The 26,781-nt window shown below is 41.1% G+C and overlaps 1 protein-coding gene across 12 annotated transcripts in view; it reads right to left on the bottom strand.

Moving 5' to 3' along the window:
- POMT2 (protein O-mannosyltransferase 2) overlaps positions 1 to 26,781 on the bottom strand; it is a 37,075-nt gene that overhangs the window by 2,459 nt on the left and 7,835 nt on the right. For 6 of the 12 annotated variants that reach the window (XM_065685995.1, XM_065685999.1, XM_065685996.1 and 3 more), the window contains 18 exons: positions 25,789 to 25,897; positions 24,750 to 24,858; positions 22,969 to 23,128; positions 20,446 to 20,552; positions 19,371 to 19,453; positions 18,266 to 18,375; positions 16,170 to 16,236; positions 15,678 to 15,750; positions 13,960 to 14,038; positions 12,992 to 13,143; positions 11,199 to 11,290; positions 10,035 to 10,111; positions 8,807 to 8,878; positions 8,538 to 8,597; positions 8,229 to 8,334; positions 6,418 to 6,558; positions 5,667 to 5,781; positions 5 to 5,094 (listed from right to left, as the gene is read on the bottom strand). In XM_065685995.1, the coding sequence (XP_065542067.1) occupies positions 4,989 to 5,094; positions 5,667 to 5,781; positions 6,418 to 6,558; positions 8,229 to 8,334; positions 8,538 to 8,597; positions 8,807 to 8,878; positions 10,035 to 10,111; positions 11,199 to 11,290; positions 12,992 to 13,143; positions 13,960 to 14,038; positions 15,678 to 15,750; positions 16,170 to 16,236; positions 18,266 to 18,375; positions 19,371 to 19,453; positions 20,446 to 20,552; positions 22,969 to 23,128; positions 24,750 to 24,858; positions 25,789 to 25,897 (1,818 nt within the window). In that variant the 3' untranslated portion in view covers positions 5 to 4,988. Of the gene's footprint in view, positions 1 to 4; positions 5,095 to 5,666; positions 5,782 to 6,417; positions 6,559 to 8,228; positions 8,335 to 8,537; positions 8,598 to 8,806; positions 8,879 to 10,034; positions 10,112 to 11,198; positions 11,291 to 12,991; positions 13,144 to 13,959; positions 14,039 to 15,677; positions 15,751 to 16,169; positions 16,237 to 18,265; positions 18,376 to 19,370; positions 19,454 to 20,445; positions 20,553 to 22,968; positions 23,129 to 24,749; positions 24,859 to 25,788; positions 25,898 to 26,781 lie in introns of those variants that run through there. The other 6 variants (XR_010614000.1, XR_010614002.1, XR_010614001.1 and 3 more) reach the window with 4 other exon arrangements.

The raw sequence follows: 26,781 nt of genomic DNA, 5'->3' as shown, positions 1-26,781 counted from the left end.
AGAGAATGTTTGAAAGAAGAGGTATTTATTACAAAATTAAATTCCAAATTCTACCTCATTTTCTGTATCTCGTACAAAATACACTTATAGCTCTAGGGAACATCCTCCCATCCACACTGTTATGATGCAGTAACTGCACCTTAGTTAGAATACATTCAGTTCATGGACAAATGCACACGCACACACATAAGCACACAGCATTAGTAAGGTTCAGAATGTAGGACAGAATTACAAAAGACCCCTCTCACTGCTACTCCAAACTCTCGCTCAGCCAGGGGCCAGTTCTCCAAGGATGCCTCCAAACAGTGCCTCTTGTAAAACACAATGAACTCACTTGGCAAAGTTTCAGGACCAATTACAAATTCAGTAGGAGTGTTTTACGTGCTAGTATGTCCCCTACCTCAGATATTATTTGTGATAATCATAGCCCTTGACATTCAAGTAAAGCAACTCACAACCAACCATGCAACCAGGGTCTTGGTACTTTAAAGAAGACAGAGACAATTTTCAGTCCTGACTGCTTGTAGCTCATAGCCCTCCAAAGACAGCACATGTGCTATGGACATGGTGCTCTTATCCTCAGCCTTCCTCTGCCAGCAGGAAAGAGCCTGATGATCTTATAATAGTCCACACTTTTTTGCTTTCATGACACACGCTTGCCAATATGTGGGGTAACTCACTGTAAAGGGCAAAAACCTGAACTTACCTATATTGCCCAGCTGGCAGAGGCACAGGGCACAACTAAGAAGATTTTCACATTGCCAGCAGTATCCTGAGAGGAAGAAACAGTGTTATCATGGTACTTGTGTGCAGAGTGCCAACCCAGAGGGTAAACTGTGCAGGCATGGCCTCTGGAAGGGAAGCCACTAAGCATGGCAATAGAGAATTCCAGGTAAATGCCTGTGTTTCCACGCTGACAGCTGGTTCACTCTCAAGTCCTTTGAAAATGATTCTCAGAGGGATACAGGAGGGGTCTATCAAATTACACATTTGTTTACCTTTCCATAACAAGATTCTAGTTTTACTCTCAGTACATGTGACAGCTATTCATCCACTCAGGACACTAGGAGGTGTCCTGTCCTACCCCTTGTTCAGGCACCTGTAAGAAATGGATACACAGCCTGAAAACTGGAGGAGAAGCAAAGACATTTCCTGTAGTTAGGGCATACTTGAAGAAGCAGAAGGAAGGAGGGAGAAATAAAAGGCAGGTCCTGTCAGTGCCCTTTATGTATCAATAAGGCCTCCCAATCAACATGGTAAAAGAAAACTGCAGACAAGAGAGTGGTGGTGTCTCTCCCACCCACAGGCTTGTGAACAATGCTGGTACACAGCGCATGACATGAAGTCCTCCACCTCGAGCAAGGGCAACCTCAGCACGGGAATTGCTATTCAAATCTTCCTCACAGTCACAACTATCTCATAGCACAAGCAGTCCAGCTCCTGGAAATAGGCCAGTCCCTGCTGCTGGAATAGGTGTGTGTGCACTTGTGTCCTGAAATGACTGTTAACAGGAGCCTGTTAAGATGGACTCTTTGTCTAGGATGAAGCTAGATGAGCCTGAAGGCCTTCTATCTATCCTCCAAAGACCAAAAAGGTGAAAATAGAGTTTATACATAAAAAAGAATATGAAACAGGGAGCGTGGCAGCCTGCAGCTTTTTATGATTTGTACCCACAGATACAATTTGATGAAACACTTTGACAGTGATAAAAGGAGCCCTGTCGAGCAAAGTTCAAAGAGAGCAGCTGCTCCAGAGAACAGCATCTTCTGGCCTCGGAAAGCACCGGTAGCTATTTTCCACATGGGTTGGGGAAAAGGACTAATAAGCAGTTCTCAACATTAATCTTAAGTCATTCCACAAGCACAAATGGAAAAACTGAAAAGCAGCAGCCCAAATTCTGCTCAGAAAGCAGAGTGCCCTGCACTCTTTGCCTCACATCTGCACCACTCAAACGGTTTAATTCAGAGTCAGTAACAGAATCCCAGTTACTGTACTTTGTTGAGCTCACAAAATACTGGTTACCACGATGTTCCAGCTATGGCCTGACAGGGTTTGAAAATCAAAGACGGAGGGTCAAATTCTAACTAAAGTAATTTTTCAGTATTTTTCTCCTGACAGAAAACAAAGCAACATCAATTTACACCTTTTGAAAACATAACCCTTGGAGTACAGAGGGTGCAGAGGAAATGTCTGCCTTCTAGTCTTCAAATGTAGACCTTTGCATACTTTTAACTCTAGATCAAATTAATTACAAAAAACCCAAACCAAAAAAAAAAGAAAACCCAACAACAACAAACACACACACACACACACAAAAGAAACCACAAAAAACCAAACCCACCAGAAATAAAAGACTGAGCTAGAGACTGCTCCCTCTTGTGGAATAGCTAGATTTTTCTTCACTGTACGCCTTTGTCTCCTTACCAGCACACAAGGCCTAAGAAACAGATTAGTCTCAACACCCATCAAGGGCTCTCAGAGGATTTTTGAAATGGCAGTCCTAAAGAAAAATAAACCTGGAAGCTGGGCTTGTGCACAGGAAGGTGGGATGGGAGCACGACACGACACTTGCCACCTTCAGCTGCCAATCCCCACATGAAAGATTATTAGTAATAAAGGACAGAGGGACCCTGGCCAAAGGAACACACTGGCTCATCTTCCTCAGGCAGCTCCATTAAAGCTGACCCCTTCATAATAACCCAAGTAACCAAGGTTACCAAGTCAATTTTTGCTTTCCCACAAATTTAATTTGATGAATAGTAGTAATTGTCATTCCAAAACACAAGTTTCTTAGGGTTTTTTTGCTGTTAATGATAAGGGCAAGCGTGTGACTGTACGTGCTGGAAAAAACCCTGCACCTTAAATCATGGCTTTTATCAGCTCTTCTGGCAAAACCTCCCCATGGCAGTGGGACTACCTTAGGGAAAGCTCATATTCAGGATAGCAAGGTAATTCAGGATAGCAAGGTAAGACGATAATCTCACCAAGAGTAGAAGGTGCCAAATCACACTGCTACAATGGCAGCACTGCACTGTCTGCCAGCCACACTGCCAGCAGGTAACAATTCACAGCTGCTGTCAGATCAAGCAGGATGTGTAGAAGTTTGCAGCCTTCTCCCTCATCCTTCTTGCATATACACCAACTCTGTGAACCCCTGGCTCATGCAGTGGGAGCACTTCCTGCAATAGCAAGTGGAAAAGAATCATCAAACCCAGTAGCTAATTAGTGCAATGACTTCCCACCATGTATTACCAGCAGATGATTAACATAAAACCTTTAGAATCAGAGGCATTCGTCTATACCATCTGAGTTATTGTCTATAGGAGTCAACTTCTGGAGAGAGATGTGACATACCAAGCCAGAGCGTTACAATAGCAAGCACCTGCCTTACTGAAAAATGCTATGGATCTCTATTAAAAAGGAATGAAAGCAAGTCTGACTAGAGGCTCAGTCCCCCATGCAGAGCAACTATGCTAATGCTGCCCTTCTGTGTTGCAAGAAATACACCAGAATTCAAGATTTGGTAAGAGAAATGAATGCACAATTCATCCTTAAAGACAGACACGCTCACCTGCTGCTCTCCCTGTACCTGTAATTTTGATGCAAGGCTGAGAAGTAGAGCAAGAAATTAAAGGCTTCAGTTCATTGAAACATACACAAAAGAGTTCTGCAAATATTACCTGAGACAGGAACACAGCTGGAGTCTTAAGTCTCATTCATGTTGGATGCTACAAGGTAGCAACCTTGAACTGACAAGAAATTAAAACGGGGCAAAGAACAGGAGGTGGAATAAAAGGAACATTTACAAAAATGGACCTAACACAGGAGAAAGGCACCTGATAAACAGAATTCTGCTTTCTTGGAAGGGGTGGATTCAATATCCGATGGCTTTTGACTCTTAACAGACAAAGAATTTTTGCCTGGCCTTGCATTTCCTTCAATAGAGTAATTTAACGTTCAGCTATTTATGAGAGGGAACATGCTCAATATTGGAATACAGTAAGCAGATACTGTGGCACTGACAGACAGGTATGCAGATGCCACATTTATTAAGGTGAAACCTTTCCCCTAAAAGCACAGGTACTGGCATTGGAATAGCTGGGATCAAAAGATGAATGACATCTGTCTGTAAAATTTCAAGCTGTCATTTCAGACTCTACAAAACCCACAGGAATCCGATCTTCACAGCATGCTGGGGCAGAAAATAAATCACCTGCTATTTCCACTGTAATTTCCTTGGCAGTTTCAGACAGAATTTCAAAGAAGCTACAAAGTGCTGAGCTGGAACAGCCTGGCTCTGAGCACAGGCCTGTTAGGTGGTTATTACAAAATGATTAAAGGTGACCAGAAAGCAAGGCTGTATAGAGGGATAAACTATCTCCACCTCCTCTGTCTGCAGAGGGTCTGGGAGACAGGCAAGGCACAGTGGCTCAGGGGATTTCAAGCAGACCGCTTTCAGTCAAATTCTAAAAATTCAGGGGCAGAACAAAACCCACCGACAGCAGGGCAGGGAAGAATGCTGGTCCCCACGTACTTACAGGAAGCTTTCAAAAATCTCACCATAAAAAAAACGTTCTTAATCATAAAAGTCCTAATGTCCTAGATGCTGTCTCGCTGTAACAGTCAGATTACATGAAGACACACACACACAATCATACAACTACACACAACCTTCAGCTTGTACGGGTCTGACTGCTGGAATGCCACTGCTGTTTGACTGACAGATATTGCTCAAAATACTTGAGATTTAAGCAGCCAGTTGTCCAGGAATATAACCTAAGGTTTCAGGACATGAGTCATTTTAGGAGGACCTTCTCACAGTCATCCTCTGCATCTTCCAATGCAGGCAGTGCAAACAAATGCCAAAGCAACAGGGTTCTCCAGAGAGAGAACTTTACTGCCACATGTCTCCAAAGCACCAGAATCAGCCTAACATGCAGCAGATCTTATGCTTCCCATCCACTGTTCCCAGGTTCCCTTTGCTGGCTCTAGAACTCCCAGGAGTCCATCCACCGGAGCCCTGCCATGGGGCTGCTAGGGTCAGAGGCCATGGGTCCTACAATCCCATAGGACAGAGGATGGAAGAGGTAGAAGCTGTGGAAAGAAACCAAATGCCCATCAGGGACCACAGAGTTTTCTGTCTCAAGAACATTGCAGCAATTAGTTCATATAGATGTCCTACAGGACCTTTGGTTTTGGGCTGCTCTAAGATCCACTGGGGACCTTCTAACCTCTGCTGAACACAATATACACATAGTACAGTTATCACAGGTGGTATTTTCTCTTAGAAAGCAACAGCTTTGGAGAAAAGCCTGCTGAGAAAACACACAGCTATGAAGAATATGCCTGTGTTTGAGGGATCTGGCACCATCCAGCACTGGGACTAGAATCAAAAAACACTGAACTGTGGGTTTGGAGGAGAATAGTGCTCACACTGAGTGCTGGGATAAAAGATTCCCTGCAATGGAAAGATGTTCTATAATACATTACTGGGACACAGATACTGAATTTTATCAAATTTGAAGGTTTAGGACTGGGCTTGATAATGACTGACAAGTTCAGCAGAGAAAAAAGAGACAAAGGCTAAGGATAAATAATAGGCAGTAAGGCTTCCATCAAGACAGTGACTGTCACACATTCAGGAGAAGTTCAGTTTCAGCACTCACCTGTAAATGATGAGCAGAACCAGTGCCAGGAACCCTGCTCCATATACTTTTCTAGCTGTAGTGCTGGGTGACCAGAACCCAGCAAAGAACTTCAGTAGTGTGTCCCAGGTGATTCCTAGGAGGAGGAAGAGATAGAAGTCAGAAGCAATACAGAGGCCAAAGAACAGAGCTGCTACATTCAGTCATTGACTGGGCTGACAAAGCTCTGTTAACACCAGAGGACCTTGTCAATTTTTAAATTAATTCACCTTGGTAACCTTCAGAACGATAGGGTTTGTTTTGTATCAGGAGAAGGTTCCTTTATCCTACCTTTCCATCTGAATAAATGCAAGAGAGATCAGTGCCCCAGGTGCTAACTAAATTGGTACAAAACAATGTATAAGAGAACCTACCAAGACTGAATTATAAACAGATATGACAGAAAAGCGAGGGCAGCAAACAAAGGGAAATAACTTGTATAAAAACATATATGAACAGGGAAACAGGAGAGAATAGGAGTCACATCTCCAAATTTAAATGCCCTAAGCACTAGATATGACTGCCTCTTCAGGGTAGTAACAAAAAACCAAAACAACTTGGCACTGCAAGGTGCTTTGTGAAAAACATTTTGAATTAGTCAGTGTTTTCAAAAGCTTTGCACAAGCAAGCAGAAAACCTATATATAAAAAAGAATGCTTAGTATGAAAACATTCCATTTAACAGGATTTCACCCGTTTTTCTGCCTTGTCTTCTCCCACACTCTAGTATTTACCTGTCAACATGCTGGAAAAAAGCATAGCAGGGAAGTAGTGGTGAAAGTAGAGAACTCGTCCCATCATAAAAAAAGGGAGGTAATGAAGGAGCCAGCCCAGCATGATCTGCCCTCCACCACGTAGCACAACTCTGGACAATTCTGGAACACAAACAGAATTCAGCAGAGAAAACCTCAGCGACAGTTCCTATTTGCAAACCTTATCACATTAAGTAAACTCATAAGACCAAACTTGCAGTTTCTCAGGACATACATCAGACTAATCAGGTCATGCCAGTTTCTAGTGTTTTTTATTCTTTCTGCAATGAAATACAAGCCGTCCAGATGATCACTTTGTCAGCCTTTCCTGGAAAGAAATATTGCCTCACTTTCAGAGCCTGGGGAAGGGACAGAGAGCTCTGGTGTCTGTGTGCAGCTTAGCCAATACTTTATTGTATAATTGAATAGTTTCATGGCTTAGAATTCCTACAACAAAGTGAAAGAAGCAGCCACTGATCTGAACTGGAATGGTCAAAGTATGACTTACTAGAGCTTGTGAAAAGCTCTATGATGTTGGCATTGGACGCAGTAAAGAATCATTGTAATAATAAATTCATCTCTTGCATTTGTCATCTGCTTTGCATAAATATCAGGAAATGTTTTTCACTTCAAAACACCATGCATAGCAGAGTAGTACAGAGCAGCTCGAGAGAAGGGCATCGATCCAATTGGTCTGTCTCCCTTACAGCCAATACAGGCAGCTCTTTCCAGTATTTTTTTTTTTAAGATCTGTCCTGCTCACTATTAACCTATTTGAGATATGAAGCCCTTTTCCTTGTGGATACTGCTTAATAACCCAAGCTCTGGCTTCTCATTCTTGGCACACACGTGTTACCCACACACTTTTAAGGTGCCTGTAAAAGGCATTTATGAAAAGTAAGCCTATTACCAGTAACATGTGAGGTAAATATCTCTACTAGAAAAAAACACCCTGGAAGCCTGCAAAGCAGAACAGGCTAAAACCCATGGGACCAGCAGATCTCTGCATCAGCAAAGTTTCCCTGACCTTTTCCTACTGATACCTCCAGATCAAACATAGTCTTCCTATCAGATACACATCTGATCACTTCTGAGCTGCAGTAATCAATGTAACTGACAGCAATTGTGGCCAGCATCTCGGTTCTTCAGCAGTTCATAAGCAACTCCCATGCTAGGAAGGGTGATCACCTGCAAAGCGGAGCTGGTATGTGAGCTACTGACTAATCCAAGCCCTTGTCTCCTGCAAGCAAACAAGGTAGCAAAAGCCTATCAGGACTTTTATCTCTGGATCACTTTAAGATGCCAGTTTATACCCATTCCTGCTCTGAAATCTCCAGCAAAGGAGTGGTAAGACTTTTGAGGAGCCACTGATCACATAACCTGCCTATGCATCTCTTCCAGAGCTCTTCTCTTTGTCTAAGTAGGTGTTTCAGGGTGCCTGCTGACTTGAGGATTCCTGATAAAGTCTTACAGGTTTAGGAAATTTGTAAACTTGTCAGGAACAGTCTGCCATGCAAAAAGTGAGATTTGTTCAGAGTGATTATTTCTTATATAAAAACCTTTGTTAAAAGTCACATCATTCAGTGCTGCACTTTCAACGCACTATATAGCTTAGTGTTTTGTACATACAGCTGCCTGGACTGTATTTCATTAAAACCCCAAGGTTTTAATACAGTATAAATAAATAGGAAAAAAAAGATTTTTAATATCAAGATGAGCTTTTCCATATCAGGAAACAAGGATGTTATAATAGAGATTCTATAGTGTAGGCAGGGTAAGAAGACTGAACTCACCTTTCAGTTCAGATGTCAGCTGGACACCTCTCTTCAGGGCCACTGCAGTGGAAACTGTTATCAGAAGATACAGTCCAATAGTGATGAGGTTTAGCCACCAAATCACCTACACAGGGAAAAAAGAAAGATTTGAGACTTTAGGCTGGACATGTGCATGTGAGAGGAAATGAAAAGCTACATGGAAGCATAAGAGTACAAGAGAGACAGTCCAAAAGGAAGAGGAGGAAGTGAATCACTGTCACTGGCAGAAGCAAGACTAAGCTAAAATTTGATGAAGAAATTGGCTTGGAACCTCCCACTCCAACTTACCGGGTTTCCCAGCAAATAAACCCGATAATCGGTCTCATTTACACCAGAAAAACGCAGGCCCTGAGGAAACAGATCAGAAGAGAATAAAACGGGTTTTCATCAGTCCAGTTTGTATTTTGCACAGTGTCAAAGGTGAGACAAATTCAAATTCCCACCTATGCAGCTCAGATGCTACAAAACAAAGCTGGTATCTTCAACAAAATTAAGAGGTGCTGTGCTTCAAGCAGCACAGCAAAAGCACATAAAGAAAGGTAGATTGATCAATATACCTGGTAGTTGATGGGCCAGTGCCAAGGTTTGGATGTAACTTCATTGTCCTTTGGTTTGAGGGCAGTATTTCCCTACAGGTAAGTCAAGATAAAATTCAAATGAGCAGGCAGTTGTGCTGCAAAGCCTGCCCAGAAATGCCTGGGTACACAAACATACATGAATACTCTTCCTGAGTAAAGGCTGTTTTCTGACTACAAAAACACATCACCTTCCAGAGATGGCCACAATGAGCACAATGAATGTTTTAGTATTACTGTGCATGTGAAAATGTTCTTTGGGAACCATTAGAGGAAGAATTCATTTATCTTCTTCAGCTTTTCTGTCACTGAGGACACATGTTGCGTAAGCAAGATCTTTGTTCATTAAGAGACTACTTCGATAGGTTTCCCTCCACTCTGAAAAAAGGGCCTCAGAAAGATTATCTCCATGGAAACTCATGCAGGTGCTTCCTTACCTGAGACAGCATTATCACTGGTTGCCATGGAAATGTTAAGCATTAATAATAATTTGCTTGACTACCTTCTTTCTCTTAGGAATCTGAAAAGAGCTTTACAAACAGTAGCAAATAAAACCTTAAACTCCTTTCTCAAAATAGTAACTTCTCATTTTTCAGATAAAGGATAGAGAGCTGGAAGCAGAAGGGCTGTGGCCAAGGGCACAAAGAACAATCATAAAGAGTGCAACAGCAGTCCACCTCAAAAATATTAAATCCAGCTTTTTTTTAATACTCAGGGATAAACAGGGAAGAGGAAAGCAGAAGAGACAGCATCTTGATGAACTTAAAAAAAAAAAAAAAAAGAAATTTTCAATTTTCAACCCAAACATTTCTTGTTCTCCTGTCTGTTTAGCTCCTTTTTCTAACTGACCACAGGAATATCCTCCTGCCTCGCAAATACTAATTTAACTTTAAAACCCTCCAGTAGTGTGAGGAAAATTTCCAACTCTCCCTTACAGAACTGAATTTCAGCAGTGGAGGGATTACATAAGTAGGCAGCAGCTAGATCATACCTACAGCACAGTCAGGCATCAAGCCCAAGGCTTCCAAACTTTTGGAAGATTGAGCTGAAAGACCATCCCTTTTTCTAAGCATAAATATATGTAAGTTGCTGGGGCATGTAAATTCTGCCCTAGCCTGCAGCTGTCACCCAGATACCTCAGAAAATGTTTTCTTTCTGATGAAAGATAAAGAAGGAGAAAAATAATAACCTAGAATTAATGATACCCTACCTGGATCATAACCATATGGGATTCTAGCAGAATTTCTGCAAAAGAGGGCTTCAAAACATCCAGGCTGATATTGGGCACTTCAGAAAAAGAGATAAAAATAGATTAGAAGTCTGTATGGTTTATTTGCCTCTTTCATAATAAACTGAACTCTCTCCTCCTGTGACAAATCTGCTTGTAGCACCTTTTTTAATTCCCTGCGCAATTCATTCATATTCTAAACACAGAGGCTTGCAGTCAAAAGTATCCCCCAGTGAATTTCACAACTGATGTACTCCTAGATTTCCTTTACTTTCAGAAGCAAGAGAAATAGATAAAAGTCCATGAAATGAACAGATTTGTATTTCTAGCTGAAATTAGAGACATATTGTTCGTAAGCTGCTGTTTATCTGTAAATGAGCCATGAGTATGGGAATGTAAAATGCATTCAAAAGAGAAAATTCTACCAAGTCAACAGCCCAGGATTTCTCTCCTTTGGTTTGCATACAGTCGCTCTGAAAGGTTGAAGAACATTGGTTTTTTTAATAACTCAGCCCAAGTCATCTGCAATTCATGGGATGAAAATTGTATCAAATTATTCAGGCCAAATGAGGCTGTGACACATATTTAACTCCTGGATGAGCCTGCAAGGCCCATCTGTCATTACTGGCAAATTTGTTTCTCTGTCACCCTTCTATTCATTTCTTGATGGTACTGCAAAGTCATTATTTAGCGTGCCTCCAGTAAGAGAGGGAAGGACAGAACAAGGTGGATCTCAGCTTTTAAGAAAAAAAAATAATCAAAGTATGTATGACATTTTCATATTGATCACAATAATTCCCAATCAATTATGTTAATAATATGTTAATGTTATGTTAATAACAGCCTCTATTGCAGTGCCCATAAAACGTCACACTTTTGTTACCCATGAAGACCTCAAAATCCTTTAAGAAGTCTTTACACTTCAACTACATTTAAAGCATTATCACCAGCTTACAGTACAAACAATCAAGTGGAAAAAAGCTATGCACCTCCGAACAAATGGCCCAAGTTCAGCAAGATCATGCCTGATTCAGGAAAGAAACACAAATTCCAACAGTGAATGCCAGTTCTTGCCATCTGGCTTATCCCTTCCTTTAACAACAAGCCAAGACACACTCTCAAATGAAAAGGAAAAAAATGACTTACACTTAGGGTTAATATGATCTTCGAAGTTCCAGAGGGAATTGGGAGTCTCCTTCAAGTATGGCGTGCAGGTGACTTCCAATTGTTCCCAGCCCCTGAGGACCAGCAAAAGAGTTAGCCACCATCCCACAAATGATCATTAAGTACTTCCAGCCCATGTCTGATTTTTTCCCCATTTACCTTTATACTTTCCCACAACACCTACCATACCACTCAACCCCAGCAGCTGCACTCTTACAAGCTCTAAGCACTACGTAGAAACCAAACCAGATTTGCAAGTCAGCCAGCATCAAAATGCTACCAAATATATGAACCACTTTTCTAACTTTGGGCATCTAAACTAAAACCAAAACCTAAGTCTATACATAACTATGCGATTTTTGAAGATGATGCACATTGACAACTACAAACTATATCAAGCCAATCCTTACAGTCTCTCTGGAAGAAAGAGACCATCATTAAGTCAATCCATGCCTACAGCAACTGTATTACAGAAACAAAAGAATGATGTTAGAGGATCCCACCAACTGTTCATTTGGTCTGTTACCCTATTTTTAGCAGGTCACATAGAAAACTTTGGGAGAAAGTGCATCAAATCCCACAGTAATGTAATAGCTTAATAAGGAATTTTCTACCAATCACCACTTAGCAGACTTAACTCCCCTACTTAATTCCATTCATTAATCACCATTTCATTCTCTGAATGACACCTATTACTACCCTTTACATTCCTAAAAAATATATAAAAATCCAGTACACTCTACTCATCCTTCCTTGCAGGTAACAAGTACCTTTTCCCCCTCAGCTTTTAACGTCATCAATATTTTGTGGCAATAACTTCCATTCACAGGGTAAGTTTGTGTTAGGGGAAAAAATCCCCACTGTTTTGAATGCTGTTGACAGAAGAAGCCATTTATTTAAAAAAAAAATAAAAATAAATTCACATTATTTACCCATAAGCCCAGTGTTACTGGTAAAGCCTAAATGGCACTTGCATTCCTGACCAGGCAGTCACCAGAGGTATCTGCCCACACTCACTATGATTCAGCATCCACAGGATTCCTTAGAAGCCCTTTTTACCATAACACAGTGAAGGGAAACCTAAGCTAGCAGTAATGGAGGCTGCTCTGGAAACAGAAGCAACATGACAGCACAGCCTGCTGCTTTAGGACCTGTGTTGCCATCCCACACAGTACGGTTTTGCGGATACACCAGCTTGCTTGGCATTAGTCTGGATGTCTCTGCATATACTTCATTTTAATGACGAAAATACATAATTCAAAGACATACTAAATCCTGACCCCTGCTCCTATCAGTTTGTTACTGCTGCCCCTGCTTCAGATGTTGCATGCAAAAATGGCAGAAACTCTTCCAACAACAAAATAAATGAATACCAATAAAAAGAAATTTGTAAGATTCTGGTATGGAAGAGCATGGACTGCCCCAGTTTCCAGCAATTTTTGTGAACCCCAAGGATAAAATGGGCCTTGAACACATCTGTCATCCCCTCCTGGATTTACCAGATTACAAGATCTACACCCATGCTATTCTTGGATCTCTTATAAGGGATATTATTTTTCAGAGCTCTATACCTTCCACTGTAACAAACTGCATAACCCTAACTCAGATCTTCTCCTCTGGTTATATTTTTAGTACCTCCTAGTTACCTTTTTATTGTTTTAAAGACAAAAAAATTGAGGAAATACGGTTATTACTTAGTTTAAAAGTACTATTGAGCAAAGGAACATGTCAGCTCAAGGCCTTGTAGGGGTGGAGGGAGATTACAAGATGTTTACCATTTTGGAAGAATCTTTCCAGAAGAGCCCAATATACATCCTGTGGCCACATGGATTAGCCGGACTTGACTCCGTAGTACTCTGATGAGCTTCTCAGCCTTTCTGCCTACCACTTCAATCCGCCAAAAATCATTGGAGTCTCCTGTTCCGTTCTATCATGCAAAAATGCCATAGGAGAAAAAAACAAAACAAAACAAACCCCACCAAAAAAAAAAAAACACTGAAAAAAAAGAAAACCCAGCATAATCAACTAAAAGATGTATGTGATTGAAACACTGCAAATAGGAACTGCTGAAACTCTTACGGTGGCAAAGCTAAACAAAGGAGCCCAGGCTACCCTTGCTCAGACTTCACAGAAGAGATTCCCCATCAGGAAGAGATGATTCTAGACATGAGCAACCACTCACAAATATATCTTTATCTTGCCAACCTTAAATATTTTTGCTTCCAATTCATCCTTGACTGTGGCTCAAAGTTACATTTTAAACAGGGCTAACTTGGCAGCTTCACAAAAGGGGTTCAGGCAACAACCTCTTGCAGTTAGAAACTCAGCCCTCAAAGCAGACTTCATTTTTGTGATTCAAAATTCTGTCATCATTCTGTCAAAAAAAAGGCACTTGTCTATGTGACAAGGCCAAATACATAAAATAATACTTGTCAGAGCAACTTCAAGGTTGCTCAGTTTGGCATTTCAGGAGTTGAATACTGCCAAAGCTCAACTGGCAGTAAAAGCTTAAATTATTTTCTTGTCTGTGTTCAGATTACATAGACCTTAAATATGAGAAGTTATTTCATACTAAATCAGTTTTTCCTCCAGTACGGTACACTATTATTAATGTACATGACATAATTACATTAATGTACATTATCACATTAGCTAACAAACTAAAAGACAAAGAATAAAACCCCTTGGCCTGGTATGAACTCTCCCCAAAAGAAGCTTCTGTTTTATTTTGCCATTCACTTACTATTCCATAGGCAGTGACCTGAAAATGCTTCCTTGTCAGGGGAGCCTCATGTTGGTGACTGTGAAGATTTCTAGAAGTTCTGAAACAAAATTTAAAGTCAAACTTTGTTTCGCTTTTACATCTCTGTCAATTTGTGACAAGAACTCTGATTTGAGCCATTCAGAGAGCTGTCGGCGCTTTGACCACCAAATCCCAGCCGAGGGCAGGGCAGGATGCAGCCTTAACAGCAATGGGGGCCACAAAATGAAACTGCTGCTTCCCACCATGCAACTCTGAGCTTATGCCACACTGGGCAGTGCTCGAAAAGGAGGACAGCATGAATAAATCCAACCTTCAAGCAACAATCCACTACCTTTGAGTGGAAAAGCCATTGCTAGTTTTTTTGGGTTTTGTTTTTGGGGTGGGTTGTTTCTTTTGTTTTTTCGGGGTTTTTTGGGTTTTTTTTTTTTTTTTTAATGAAGAGTAAAAGTGGGACTTCTCGCAAGAAGCAAAGCCAGACCCTGACCTCTCTTGATTATGGATTTTACTTTTGAGGGGAAAGATTTTATGACTTAGGCACAGATCTACTGAGGGGGGAATCAATGGCCCTCATTAGCACCAGCTGTACATGGTGCAGACAAACAGCCTCCTATCCTAACCAGACCCGCTAAGTGAGGCAGCCAGAAAGACCTGGCCATACCCTGGTCAGTCCTTAATAAAACCACTCGAACAGTGGACCCCCACCATCATGAGTGCAGCAGCATCCGGCCCGGCCTCACGGGCACAGACACCCTCCTCTGCCCATGCTGGAGGAGGCTCACACAGAAGGGGACGAGCGCTATCTGCCGGATCTTTTCCGCAGCACCACAATTCCACCTTCCAATATGGAGACGTCAACAGGGAGTAACTCGTATTGCCTAATCAAGATTTTACCGCCTTCATTATCATCTACTTGATAGTATACTCCAAAATTCACGACTTTTTTCTTTTGCTTTTTTTTTTTTTTTAACTCTTAAAATCACTTGGGAAACCTAAGCAATGATTTGTGAACACACAATACCAAATACAGTATTTCCAGGCTCACAAGCTTAGACCTCCCATTAAGAAATCAAAGCTGCAACAGCACAGAGCACTGTGGCTCAGTGACATTAGTCTAGGTTAAGATTAAATACCAAGTCACCGGGGTTACACTGCTTCCTCTCAGGAACTCCTTACTTGATGATCTTAAAGGTCTTTTCCAACCTAGTTGATTCTAAGATTCTATGCAGAGAGGGAAGACACCAGCCGACATTTTTGTTCCAAGTGTTTCACTGGATACTGCCTATACACATAGGACAGGATACTTGCAGTATGCTGACAAAAAAACCCCACACTCTATTTGCCTATAAAACTCAGAGAGTGGAGACAAAACAATAAGGATTTTGAAACTGCTTCTTTGCAGAAGAGTTACCCTTAATATGGCACCTCACACAGCTAAACAAATCCCTTTTCTGCTCAGGAAGGTATTTTTAATGCAGTTGTGTGGTTCTGATGAAAGTTTTCCACTTGACAGACACCTTTCAAAACATAAACCACAGAAGAAAAACTCCACAAGCCAAACATTGGAAATGTGGAAATACAGACACCACTGCCACACAGCCTGCTTGTGCTGGCCTAACAATGTAGTCTCCAGCAGAAAAAGTCTCCCACCAATTCTGTTCAATCGTGCAATATCCTTAAATCCCAGAAATCATCCTTACTCTTTATGTTCCAGACGAATAATATCTCCATGCCTCACAAACTCCACAGGGATCGAGGGGTCTGACAGATCTGCTGAAGGAAGGCAACCTTATCATATCAATGCACTGACAAACACATCAGGGTCTTTAAAAGTTTCTTAGGAATTCTCATGCCTCAGGTAGACAATACAAGGCAAACAAAACTGTAATTCTCTAAGACCCACAGCCACAATAACAGATTCCACAAAATATTAACTAAGTTCAGAATAATTTCCTCTGTTATCTGCAGCCTTACCTAGGTGAAAAGTTGATGCTAAGAAAATCTTATTTACGTCAGCTGCACAAAATAGAATAGACAAAACCAGCATCTGTCAAGATGGAACCAGATTTCCCTTGTTCTTTCTCCTCTGCCCCTCATATCCATGAAGGATACTTTGCCCTGGAGGGAACTCTGAATATTTAAGTGAAAACTGAAGCAGCAGTTATAAAAGGCACCTTACTGGCATTTGTTACCTGTGTCTGAATCATGTTTCTTTATAATCCAGAGGTTATTCAAATCTTTATGTAAGTAGGCAGTGACCTGAAAGCACATGATGTATTATTTTACCAAACAAGAAAAAAGGTGGTGATGGCAAACACACATTCACCAGCAAACTGAAGTCCCAAATAAATGCACCAATAACATAGAAAGCCTAGCATTACTTTTATGACAGTGCCCTCTAGAAAGGCCAATCCTTAACCCAGATCACACCTTTTACTCAGTGTATAGCCCCTTATGCTTAATGGTGGTTCACATGCATCACAAGTATTGGCCTCCAACCACATAGCTTGACCTTCTCTCACACTGCTTCGGAGGCTCCTTCTACACCAGGATATCCAAACCTGAACTTTCTGAATAGTCGCTGACCAATACTAGAACCAGAAAACAGAAACAGCATTGGCTTTGCAGACAGCTGTCACTGGTAGAGATGTAAGACAACAGGCTGCCTGTGCCAACCATAATACTTCTGCCAAAAGATACAGGCAAGGCAAGAAGGAATTTGGGACCAGCTGTTAAAGCCACACATACTACCCAGCTTATCCTTACTGACCCACTCATCCTCACACAGAGTAACTGCTCTTACTGCTACCATGGGCAGCAGAAACCATCTGGCCCCAGGATGCTGCTCCCAGGGGCAGCCTTCCTGAGAAGCATGAGGAACTGTGCTCACCTTGTTCACTCTCCTTTTCCAGCAGCAACAAGACCTGTTCTGTGAGACCCTAGCCTAGGCCCAGACCTGTGTCCCCCACTGAGGTGGAAACAGATGGCCCAGTGAGACACAGAACATACACAAGTGTCTGAGGGTGGGGGAAAAGGGAGAACTAGAGGTGGAACCTCATACCTTGAGGTTTTATCATCAGGAAAGGAGAGAAAGGAGGAGGCAGTTTTATTACAGTCTCCATATTTTACTCCCTAAATCTCCTCTAAGTTATGAACTCACTTCCCTTCTCCACAGCCCCCCGACTCACACAGCTCCCTTCCGTTGTCCTGCCTCCATGGCACAGGGGGGGAAATCTCTGCCCTTTCTCACTTACCCTCCAGGAAACTCCCATCAGCATCCTCTTCAAATATCCCCTTCCCTGCTTTTAGTATCATAAAGCATGCTCTGCACTTGAATTCTGTCTATCTTTGAGCTAGTTTTGGTATGACATCTCCATCTATGGTAATAAATGTCGGTGTCACATGAGAGTATTGGAACTTTTGTTTGGGAAGGACAGCAGGAAAAGAATATTGAGGCAAAGTTTTAATTTCTGAAAACTTCTTTCTCATCACAGTGACTGAAGGGAGTTAAACGCTTTCCTCTAGCAACTTTCTTTCAAGGAGCTCAGAACAATTTTTAGACACTAACATGCAAACTGCAAAATGTATCTTGGGAAAGCTGCAGAAACTGCAAAGATTCATGAAGCTTGATGGTGATAGACAAAAATAAATTAATATAAAATTTGTACTACTTAATTAGCAATAGTTATATGATTTCTGATTTTTACTTTGATTTACTGTTTAATCATTTAATCAGAAGCTCTAATTTAATGAGTAAAGCCTTACAGATTCTTTGTCAATGGATGAAGAAAGCAAGGCACAAAAGGAGAGTAATTCAGGTAAGGTCACAGAGGCCATTGGCAGCAGTGAAACAACATACAGCAGTCCTGTTGCTTTTAAAACACAGCATTGAAACCTATAATAAATTAATTCTGTTTTAAACGTAAGTTTTACAGCCTTCTTTGAGGTAGCAACAGCACTTGCAGTATGGAGAAATTTTTTTAAGTCCTCTCAGCCTCCACCTATGGAAGGTGATCTTGCTATGACAGCAAAGCCTTGTTACTTTAAGTCACCTCTCCAGTGCAATGTGGTAGGCTCTCTTCAAGCATCCTTTTACTTAGACTTCCAAGCCAAGTGCACAGCTGTGACACTGAGAGGGTAACAGATGCTGAGTAAATACATAGGTCCTGTCACAACAACCCTGAACAATATGTGCAGTGGAAGGGAGCTACAACCATTGACTACAGTGATTGTAGTCAAGAGGCAATGCTACCACAGCACACTAACCATGCTACCACAGCACACTAACCTGCTGCTGGCGAGCCCCAATGCCCTCTGGGTAGAGGTGCCAGTGTGAGTGAAGGTATCCCCCTGCCATTCTGAGGTTCTTCATCGTGACCACAGATCCATATGCCAGGTCTACATGGGAAGGAAGAAAGAAACTAAAAAGGCATAAGGCAGCTCTCCTATAAATATTTTCCCCAGCTAGTCTGCAGTGCTCCCATTAGGCATGCATTCTCCTGTTTTGTTTTGATGAAAGCCTGTTTCCTGTTTGACACTTACTCCACACAGCTCATTGCAAGCTCATCTTCCATTCTCAATGACAATTCAGTGAAACCGTTACATAACATTTGGCTGAAACACTTGAAATTCTCCCACCTAGTTTTAATAAACAAGCTCTTTTTCTTTTGCATGCAACACAAGAGGGAAGGGAGCCAAGCTCAGCTATCAGATAGCAGAGCTGATACCCTAGCTTAAAACACCTTCCTACATAGCCTCCCAGCACAAGCGAGAGAATAGTGTTGGAGAATGCTCTCCCACTAGCAGCTCTGGAGCAGTGAACAGGCAGAGAAAAGCTGAAGTAATCAGAAAGCTAAACCATATTAAAGTTTGTTCAATAGTCCCTAGCCAACCTGAGGATCAGACAACAACCACAGAGCCATCCTTCCCCTAAATTCATATGCATGCTGAATACAACACTGCTGAACCAGGAGCACGCTGTGCCATAAAGGAGTTGAGAGTTTTCATCTTTTCATTAACACATACTTTGGAAACAAATCCTACATCTGACCACCTACAAACCTAAGATGAACAGGACAAATCTTTTTGTTGTCTCATGCAACATTAAAGCCAAAAACTAACAAGATGCATGCACACAAAATTCAAATCCTTTAAAATGGCATCTTTCCCTCTAGAAGGAATACGATGAAACAGGTAGTGACCATGCACTAAACATGGTGTTCTTTTCAGCTTTTCTTTTCTGTTGATAAATAAAACTGCACAGAAGAGCAGCATGGATCTGACCAGGAAGGCATAATCTGCACTGTCCTGCACTGAGTCACAGGAAATGCGGTTTTATTTAAAACCCCCCATATATTGACAACATTCAGTGGTTTCTTCTTTTGGATACTCACGCTCTGGAACAGAGATATTATGAAGATTGTTCCCAATCAGCTGGGACTGAAATGCTGAACTGAAGAAACCATCCCCAGGACCACTGCAAAAGAGAGCAAAGAATGTAACAATTCAGTCTGAAAACAGGCATACAAAGTTCTGTCATATATTAACAAATTGTTTTTACAGAAGGAAAACAATAAAACCAGATATGGCATTAGGAGAAGAATGACTGCAGCTCCCTTAGATGCACACGCCTCAAATACTGTGAATCACAGCAGATAAGAGTCTTGCAGGAAACTGCCCAGAGCTGCAACGACTTGAGGCCACAAAAATGTACACACTGACCCTGCACAAAGCACCGTAAATTATCTTTGGAGGTGTTCTTATGACAAATAAACTGACCCACTGTCAGCTTAGATGTAACAAAGCCTCTGTCTGTGGCTCCTTAAGTCTCATTAAAGGTTAGTGGTAGACCAGTTGACTTAAACTGAAAAACAACAGATTTATTTTTATAATCCTTTTTTATGGTTAAACACTTATTCACCTCATCTCTTAATGCTGGCATAGGGCAAAATATTGGCTATTTTACTAGCTGTTGTGCTCTTCCCACATAAAAAGAATCCCCTGGTTGCAAGCATTCAGAGAAGAGTCCTCCTTTCCTCCCTTTGGGCACACTCGGACTTACTTTTTTAATCACAACCAAAGCATTTTTCAGGAATGCAGCAACTTCTGTTTTTGTTTTTTTTTTTTTAACTACAGAACAGAAAAAAAAGAAATTAAAAAAAAAAAAAAAAAAGAATGGAGTTGAGACATTTTCAGGTCCAAGAAAGAGAGGAGGAAAAGGAGGAGACAGAGAGTTTGGTTAGAATTCTTCCTTGGCATTTCAGAAAGTCTCAAGCTCAAATTCAGTTTCACTGCCAGCTTGGCCAGAGCCTTTCTGTAAGAACAATGCAGGAGCTTGGGTAGGGAATTCAGCAGACACAGCTTGTGGCTGTGATTCTGACACTGAAAGCAGAGAACTCCATAATGAATAGCCTTTAATTCGAAGCAAAGACAAGTGATTCTTCTTCTGGAGAAAACATTGTGAAATACCTTTTATTTAACACTGTAAAATGAACAGCAAACATAGCCGTGTAGAGGGCAAGTGGGAGCAGGATGAGGCAGAGTACACGAGCCAGTAAATGCTTCCCAAACATGACCTGTAACAAACACAACCTGGATCAAACAGTGCAGCTGTAGAAACAACTCCACTCCTTATTTCACAGTACTCTAATAGTGGTCCTATAGCTGGAGTCTGCTGTGCAAGCAAGCTCAGTAGGTTGCAGAATTACCTCAAAAAGGCCTAGAAAGAGGTGAAAGCTTAGGCAGACCTTGCTATACATCTTCAGAAGCTGAGGTGTGGTGCCTTGAAATTTCAGGGTCTTGGGAAGAAGACAAAAAAAGGCAATAGCAGCATTTAACTTTCCAAAGTGCTGACCATCCCTAACTTTGGCAAAGGAGGTTGGGCAGCTCCCATATCTCCCACTGACAATATTTTGAAAACAAGGACCTCAATTTTTTTATCACTGGCACACATCTTCACACTGTTGTTGCTCATCCAGAAGTTGCAGAAAAGTCAGCAGCAAAACCTGTGTTTCACCTGCCTCAACATGAAAGCAGAATATTTTATTTAAATCACTTGGAAAGGTGCTTTGTACACAAATGCCCAAGAAACAATTACATATTCACATCCTGCTGACCATGCTGGTAGTAAACAATGTAAAATACAGGGTGGATAATAAATAGCTGTGGGAGATGAAAACAGTTAAATAGCAAAAATTTTTGCTACACGTCCATATGCACCTTCAAAGCAGATGAAGGCAGACGTATTTGCTATCCTCAATATTTTTTTACATGTTACCTATCATACTATCATTAAGCTAATCATTTGCCACCCCTTAATACTAGATCCAAAGATTTCAGGAGTAATGGGAAAAAAGCTAAACACATTACAAAACTAAGAACTCACTGAAGTCAACAAAATAAACAGCTTCTCAGCTCAAGTACTTCAGCAGAACTTAATAACCACTGAGCATTTGGCAAAATAATGATTGATGGTATTTAACCAAATTTATGCAGAGGAGAGGCACATGAACTAATCTCCAGTTCCCTGCTCAAAACGACCACAATATGTTTCAATCTTTGTGAAAAGTTTTTCTCTAACTACAGACTTCAATGCAAAATCAAAAAAGAAAATGCAACTGAAAGCATAGAGCAAAACAGAACAGTGGACCAAGATAAGCTCAGAATTCTAGAAACCAAATTAGTCCCCAAAATATTTCATGTAAATAATCATGAGTAGTTTACTAACAAATGCAGAAATAAGTTATTCAGGCTTTCAGGGGTTTAATCATCACTTTTTTTTCCCCCTCTCTTCCTCTCCTCAAGCACCAAGGTTGCCAAACAGTTATTCAGAAAGCATCTACCTTCTGGAGTAAATTTCTTTACATATTCTAACACTCAGGGGCTTGCTGCCTTTGCTGCCAGCAGCAAAAATGAAATCACTGCGCAGCTGTCTGCTGGCAGAAAGCTTAGACATGATGGATTTGTTCCATTTCAAATGCAATTAACTGACTTTGCTCAAGAAGTGCTTCTCCAGAGCTGGAACACTGCATCTTTGCAGCCCATATTGATTCACATTAATCAGAGAAAACAAATCACACAGTGGGAATAGAAGTCCCCCAGTACCCCCACTGTTTATGAGACAAACAGGACAAAAAAACGTAAGTGAAAGAAATAGAATTTAAGCTCCAGAAAAGGCTGAGACAAGAGGAGAACTGAACATCTTTTAAAATATGTGCTTGGAGAATTTATTTTCCTGCTTGTTGCAAGACAGCAAATGGAACGTAAAGGTATTTCTCCAAACAGCAGATTTCACAGTCCCAAAATACAAAATGCTATATTAGAACAGGGCACTCAAACACACTAGCAAATTTCTTACAGCTTATAAGAACTACATGTGTGTGAAATCAAGCAGGCTATAGCTGCTTTCATCCTCAGGACTGGTTATGGAGAATTCAAGTTACAGAGCATTCCTATGACCGACAGACTATAGCACACTACTGCTATACAGCCTATGCCCTCACACTCTCATGAGGCAAAGCCGGAGCTCACACTGCTTATGCACACTCAGTGCTGCATAACATGGCTGTCTGCCAGGTAGCACATACTCCTCAGAAGGCCAGGTAAAAGTGCTGGACAACATCTTGCTTTGGGCCATTGTACAGCCATTACCAATGAGCATTTTTAGCCTAGACTGAAATAAAATTCATCCAACTGGAAAGGAAATTTATTTTGGGAAAAAAAAAATCACTGTTTTGCTGTGCTCTTATGACATTATACCCTGCTAAAGCATGTTCAGTTTTTTGGGGTTTTTTTTTTGGTTGGGTTTTTTTTTTCAAATGTATGGCAATAGTTTTCCATTATAACCTTCATCTTTAATTAGCATCGCCCACTTCAGACGGCCCTGTTTGTAGAGAGTACTGCTGTTTGGCTAGTTGCAGGGCTGTCAAAGACTAGGGGAATCACAAAGCAAACAAAACAAACTCAACATAAAGAAAAGGTTTTGACACTCACCAGTGACAGGCTGAGGTTCCCCAGCAAGTCCCATAGGTCATGCATTGTGTTCAGGCCAACCAAGAGGACTACAAAAAGGCCCACAAACTTTACCCCTATCGCTCCAGCGAGGTTCATGCCAGTGAGACTCATCCAGAACCACCAGGAGGCAGAAAATGGCCTGCAGAACAGATAGAACAGTCAAGTGAATAACTGATGACTACATGTACGGGCATCTGCAACCAGGAAAATAAACAGCAAATCAGTTACCCTGCAAAATTACATTCCATCTTCTCAGGAGCCCATGAGGAAAAGACAGAAAAGTTTCTCATTCATTTTAGAATGATGCAAGGACACTGGCTTCAGATACAGGCTTGTGAAGGCAGCCCTAAATCTCCCCTTTAAGGAAGAAAGCACAGACACCAGGTATAAGCTAAAATACTAGTGTGAAGAAAGACTGACATGTGGAAGGTCTGAAAACAGAAACAGGACTTCTGCTCCATAAAATGCAAACTTACTTCTCTGAGAAAGCTAAGGACATGGGGGACAACAGGAGAAAAAGAGCAGCTACTTTCCCTAAAGCAGAAAGGCCATAGTGGAAAAAATCTACCCGAAGCCAGAAGCAAACAAATTACAAATTAAACTAAAATTGAACCACAGAGAAATGAAACAATATTACAGTAAAATTTAAAACCCTCTTCCTACTGACTCCTGATGCCTTGATGTCTGTACTGCGACTAGCCAAAATCCCCATGACCTCCTAAGCAACACAATAGCTACAGCTGGCTTTTAACTTGCATAAAATCAACTAGTTTGAAAACAAGATTAGCTCTCAAAACATGAGAAATAAGTTCAGGTTAAGGCACACAGAGCTGATCAAACATTGCGCTACAACTCAGAGCTTGCACTTCCTTGGGTATGTGTTGTAGATGAGGATGGCCTTGGATGGCCCTACATGACACTGCAAGCTGCATTTTAGCCATGTGTGCCACAGTCACACTAAGATTGATACGATCAGTTCTTGAGCACTTCATGAAACAAGAATTGCTCATACACAGCACAATATGCTACGCTTTTATGTCTTTGAATTCTGAATGCATTATTGGGAAACTACTCTGTGCAGCCCAGCCACAAAGAAGCCATTTGACATATCCTATAAATCATAATTTCCCTCTGGACTGGTCTGTAGCAAGTATCCTCAGCAACTTGACCACTTAGTTCAGAAATGTTCTGGGTATACTTTCCTCAAGTTTTTGGTACCAGTTTTTCTAAACCAAATAAATTATACTATTTGCCTCAGCTAACAAGATTTTCTAAGTGTTTATAAGATTACAGTCACAGACAAGCTGTGTTTCTCTAGCCTGGAGACAAAGTTACTGGTTCAAGACAACAAATTCATATTTTCTGTCATTAAAGACCAAGGCCTTGAACACGTTACATTCATCTTTCAAACCTCCTTCTCTGACCTACAAACCCCTACACTAGCTTTCTTTCCTGTCAAGCTTTAAAAAGCTGTAACATTCATTTTCAAGATTCACAGTTCTATAAATTTCCTTTCATGCTAAAATAATCTATGTATCTCTCCTAGTTTACCCCAGCCATGATACTTTCTCCCTAGTTTCACAAATCCTCATGCTAAAAATTCTTCTCCCTTACCATAAGCCATTTTCACCTCCAAATTTCCTGAAGTGATCACCTATCAGCCATTTATCCAGACTACCAAGTGGCAAACATGTCCTAAGACTTCATCTGTGCCAAAGTTGAGTACCTATAATTTAAAAAAGTTATCATCTCTATCTTACCTATCCGCACAGCTGTTACATTTCACCATACTCAGAACAGCTCCCATGAGGAAAAACATTAGAATGGGATCCAGCAGAATATATTGAGACAAAGTAATACAGCCTGTATCTGCAAAGAGATACACAACAATGTCAAAAAGGCTTGTAGCTCCAAAGTGAATCCAAGACTGCAGAAAGCCAGTTTCCTCAGCGCAGTGAGGACAAGGGGAATAAAGGAAATTTTAGAAACAGCAGCAGATCAGAATATTTGAACTTCTACTTGGGTAACAAATACAAAAAACAAACAAAACAAACAAAACCAAACCAAAACAACCAAAACAAAGCAAAAAAACAAACACCACAAACACCAACAAAACAAACAGAAAATTCACAAAAACACACAGTACAAAGGTATCTATGAAACACCATTTGGGAAGTGCTGCTAACTTCCACATTCAGATGGAAAGTGTTACAGACAGCAATGCTCTGCCTACTAAGGCACCAGCATGGTGCCAGCGGATGCTAAAGGAACAGTCATTTTTCAGATGTTACCTATTAAAAAAAAAAAAAAAAAGAGTATTTTATGTCTCCATGCCTCAGTATCTGTGCGTCCTCACAAAACCCAGTCTGGGTTTCTCCACCTGTAATGTTAATTTCTCCACCTGGCTCAATTCAACGAGGAACTTTATTCATTTCTTACTGTGAACTCTTCCCCAGTAATGTTAAATACTGCCGTAATTCATATGGGAGACATCAGTATTTCACTTCTGGGCAAAATCATTCCTGTCTGTCTTACAAAAATTCATAGCATTGAGGCAAAATGTAATCCAATGCTGTGGTTGTTCAGATAACAGAAGTACCTATGAACTAAACAAGGCTGTAAAATTCTCAAGGGGACCATCAATTAAAAAGCTTCATATATATAAAGCAGAATCACTTTGCTTTCGGGAACCTCTTTCATTAACCTTAATATCCCCTGGCTAGGTAACACACGATAATCCAGAAATTAGATTTTCTGAACAATTAACCTGCTCAATTTTGCTTTAGCAGGAACACCTACCAAAAATAAGGATGAAAGCTGTGAGTAAGGCTGCTGGCAGTGACTTTGACAGTTCCAACACTGTGAGGTAGACCAACGGAACCAAGCAGGAGCCAAGAAAAGCACAGAACTGCAGGAAAAGATCATGAGAAGTTACAATCCTCCCCGGGGTGATGACTACTCCCATTTCTCTTCCTTCATCTTCCACCCATACCAACAACAGGAGATGCTGCAGTAACTGGACTGACTCACCTGAGAACATCAGACAAAAGCCAAATGAACAAAGATACTGCTCAGATAAGGACAGCTGCTTAGCCTGTTCTGCAGAGCTGTCAGTAACAACTCTCTTACTAGACTGCATCACATAGTTATAAAAAGATATGTCAAGTAGGTGCACTACACATCCCCCATACTTAATATAACAAGATATTAGAATATGAAATCTAAGAACAAAATACACCCATAACTTACATCTTTAGCAGACCAGTATCACCTCCCCTATACAAATGAGACCAAGGACAGTCAGAGGAGGAAGAACAGAAGTTAAAACAAAAGACAGCAGCGTCACAGTAAGATTTGTTCTCTTTAATGTCTGGTTCCAGCACTTCTCCCACCTTTGGCTAAGGGAAACCTAGAATCATAAATTGTTGGAGGCCCAGTAACTACACCAAGAAAACACGCTTTTTCAGTTTTCATTCTTCTTTCTAGGTACTAGCAATTGGCCACTGTTTCTCCTCTTGGCTTGTGCTATCCACTGCTAGTTTTATGGCTCTTGGTCTTCCTAGATAGCAGTACAGCCAGGATTTCAGATAAAGTATCACTCTGAATTTCCCCCCTGCTCCATAAGCTTACTAGCTCAGTGTCACTGGTGATGGCAACTGCAGGTGCCAGTGAATGATCCTGGCTTTTTTACATCCTTGGCTTCCCTCAGAAGAGCAGTCAGGCACAAGAGTAAGCAGAAGCCCAAGTTCAGCAATGTTCCCTTTGCAGAACAGGCAAGATATCTGTCCCACT

Source organism: Lathamus discolor, chromosome 6 (genome assembly GCF_037157495.1).
Source record: "Lathamus discolor isolate bLatDis1 chromosome 6, bLatDis1.hap1, whole genome shotgun sequence".
Taxonomy (NCBI): Eukaryota; Metazoa; Chordata; class Aves; order Psittaciformes; family Psittacidae; genus Lathamus; species Lathamus discolor.
The sequence above is the reverse complement of the archived record's forward strand: the minus strand, read 5'-3'. Positions and strand labels throughout refer to the sequence as shown.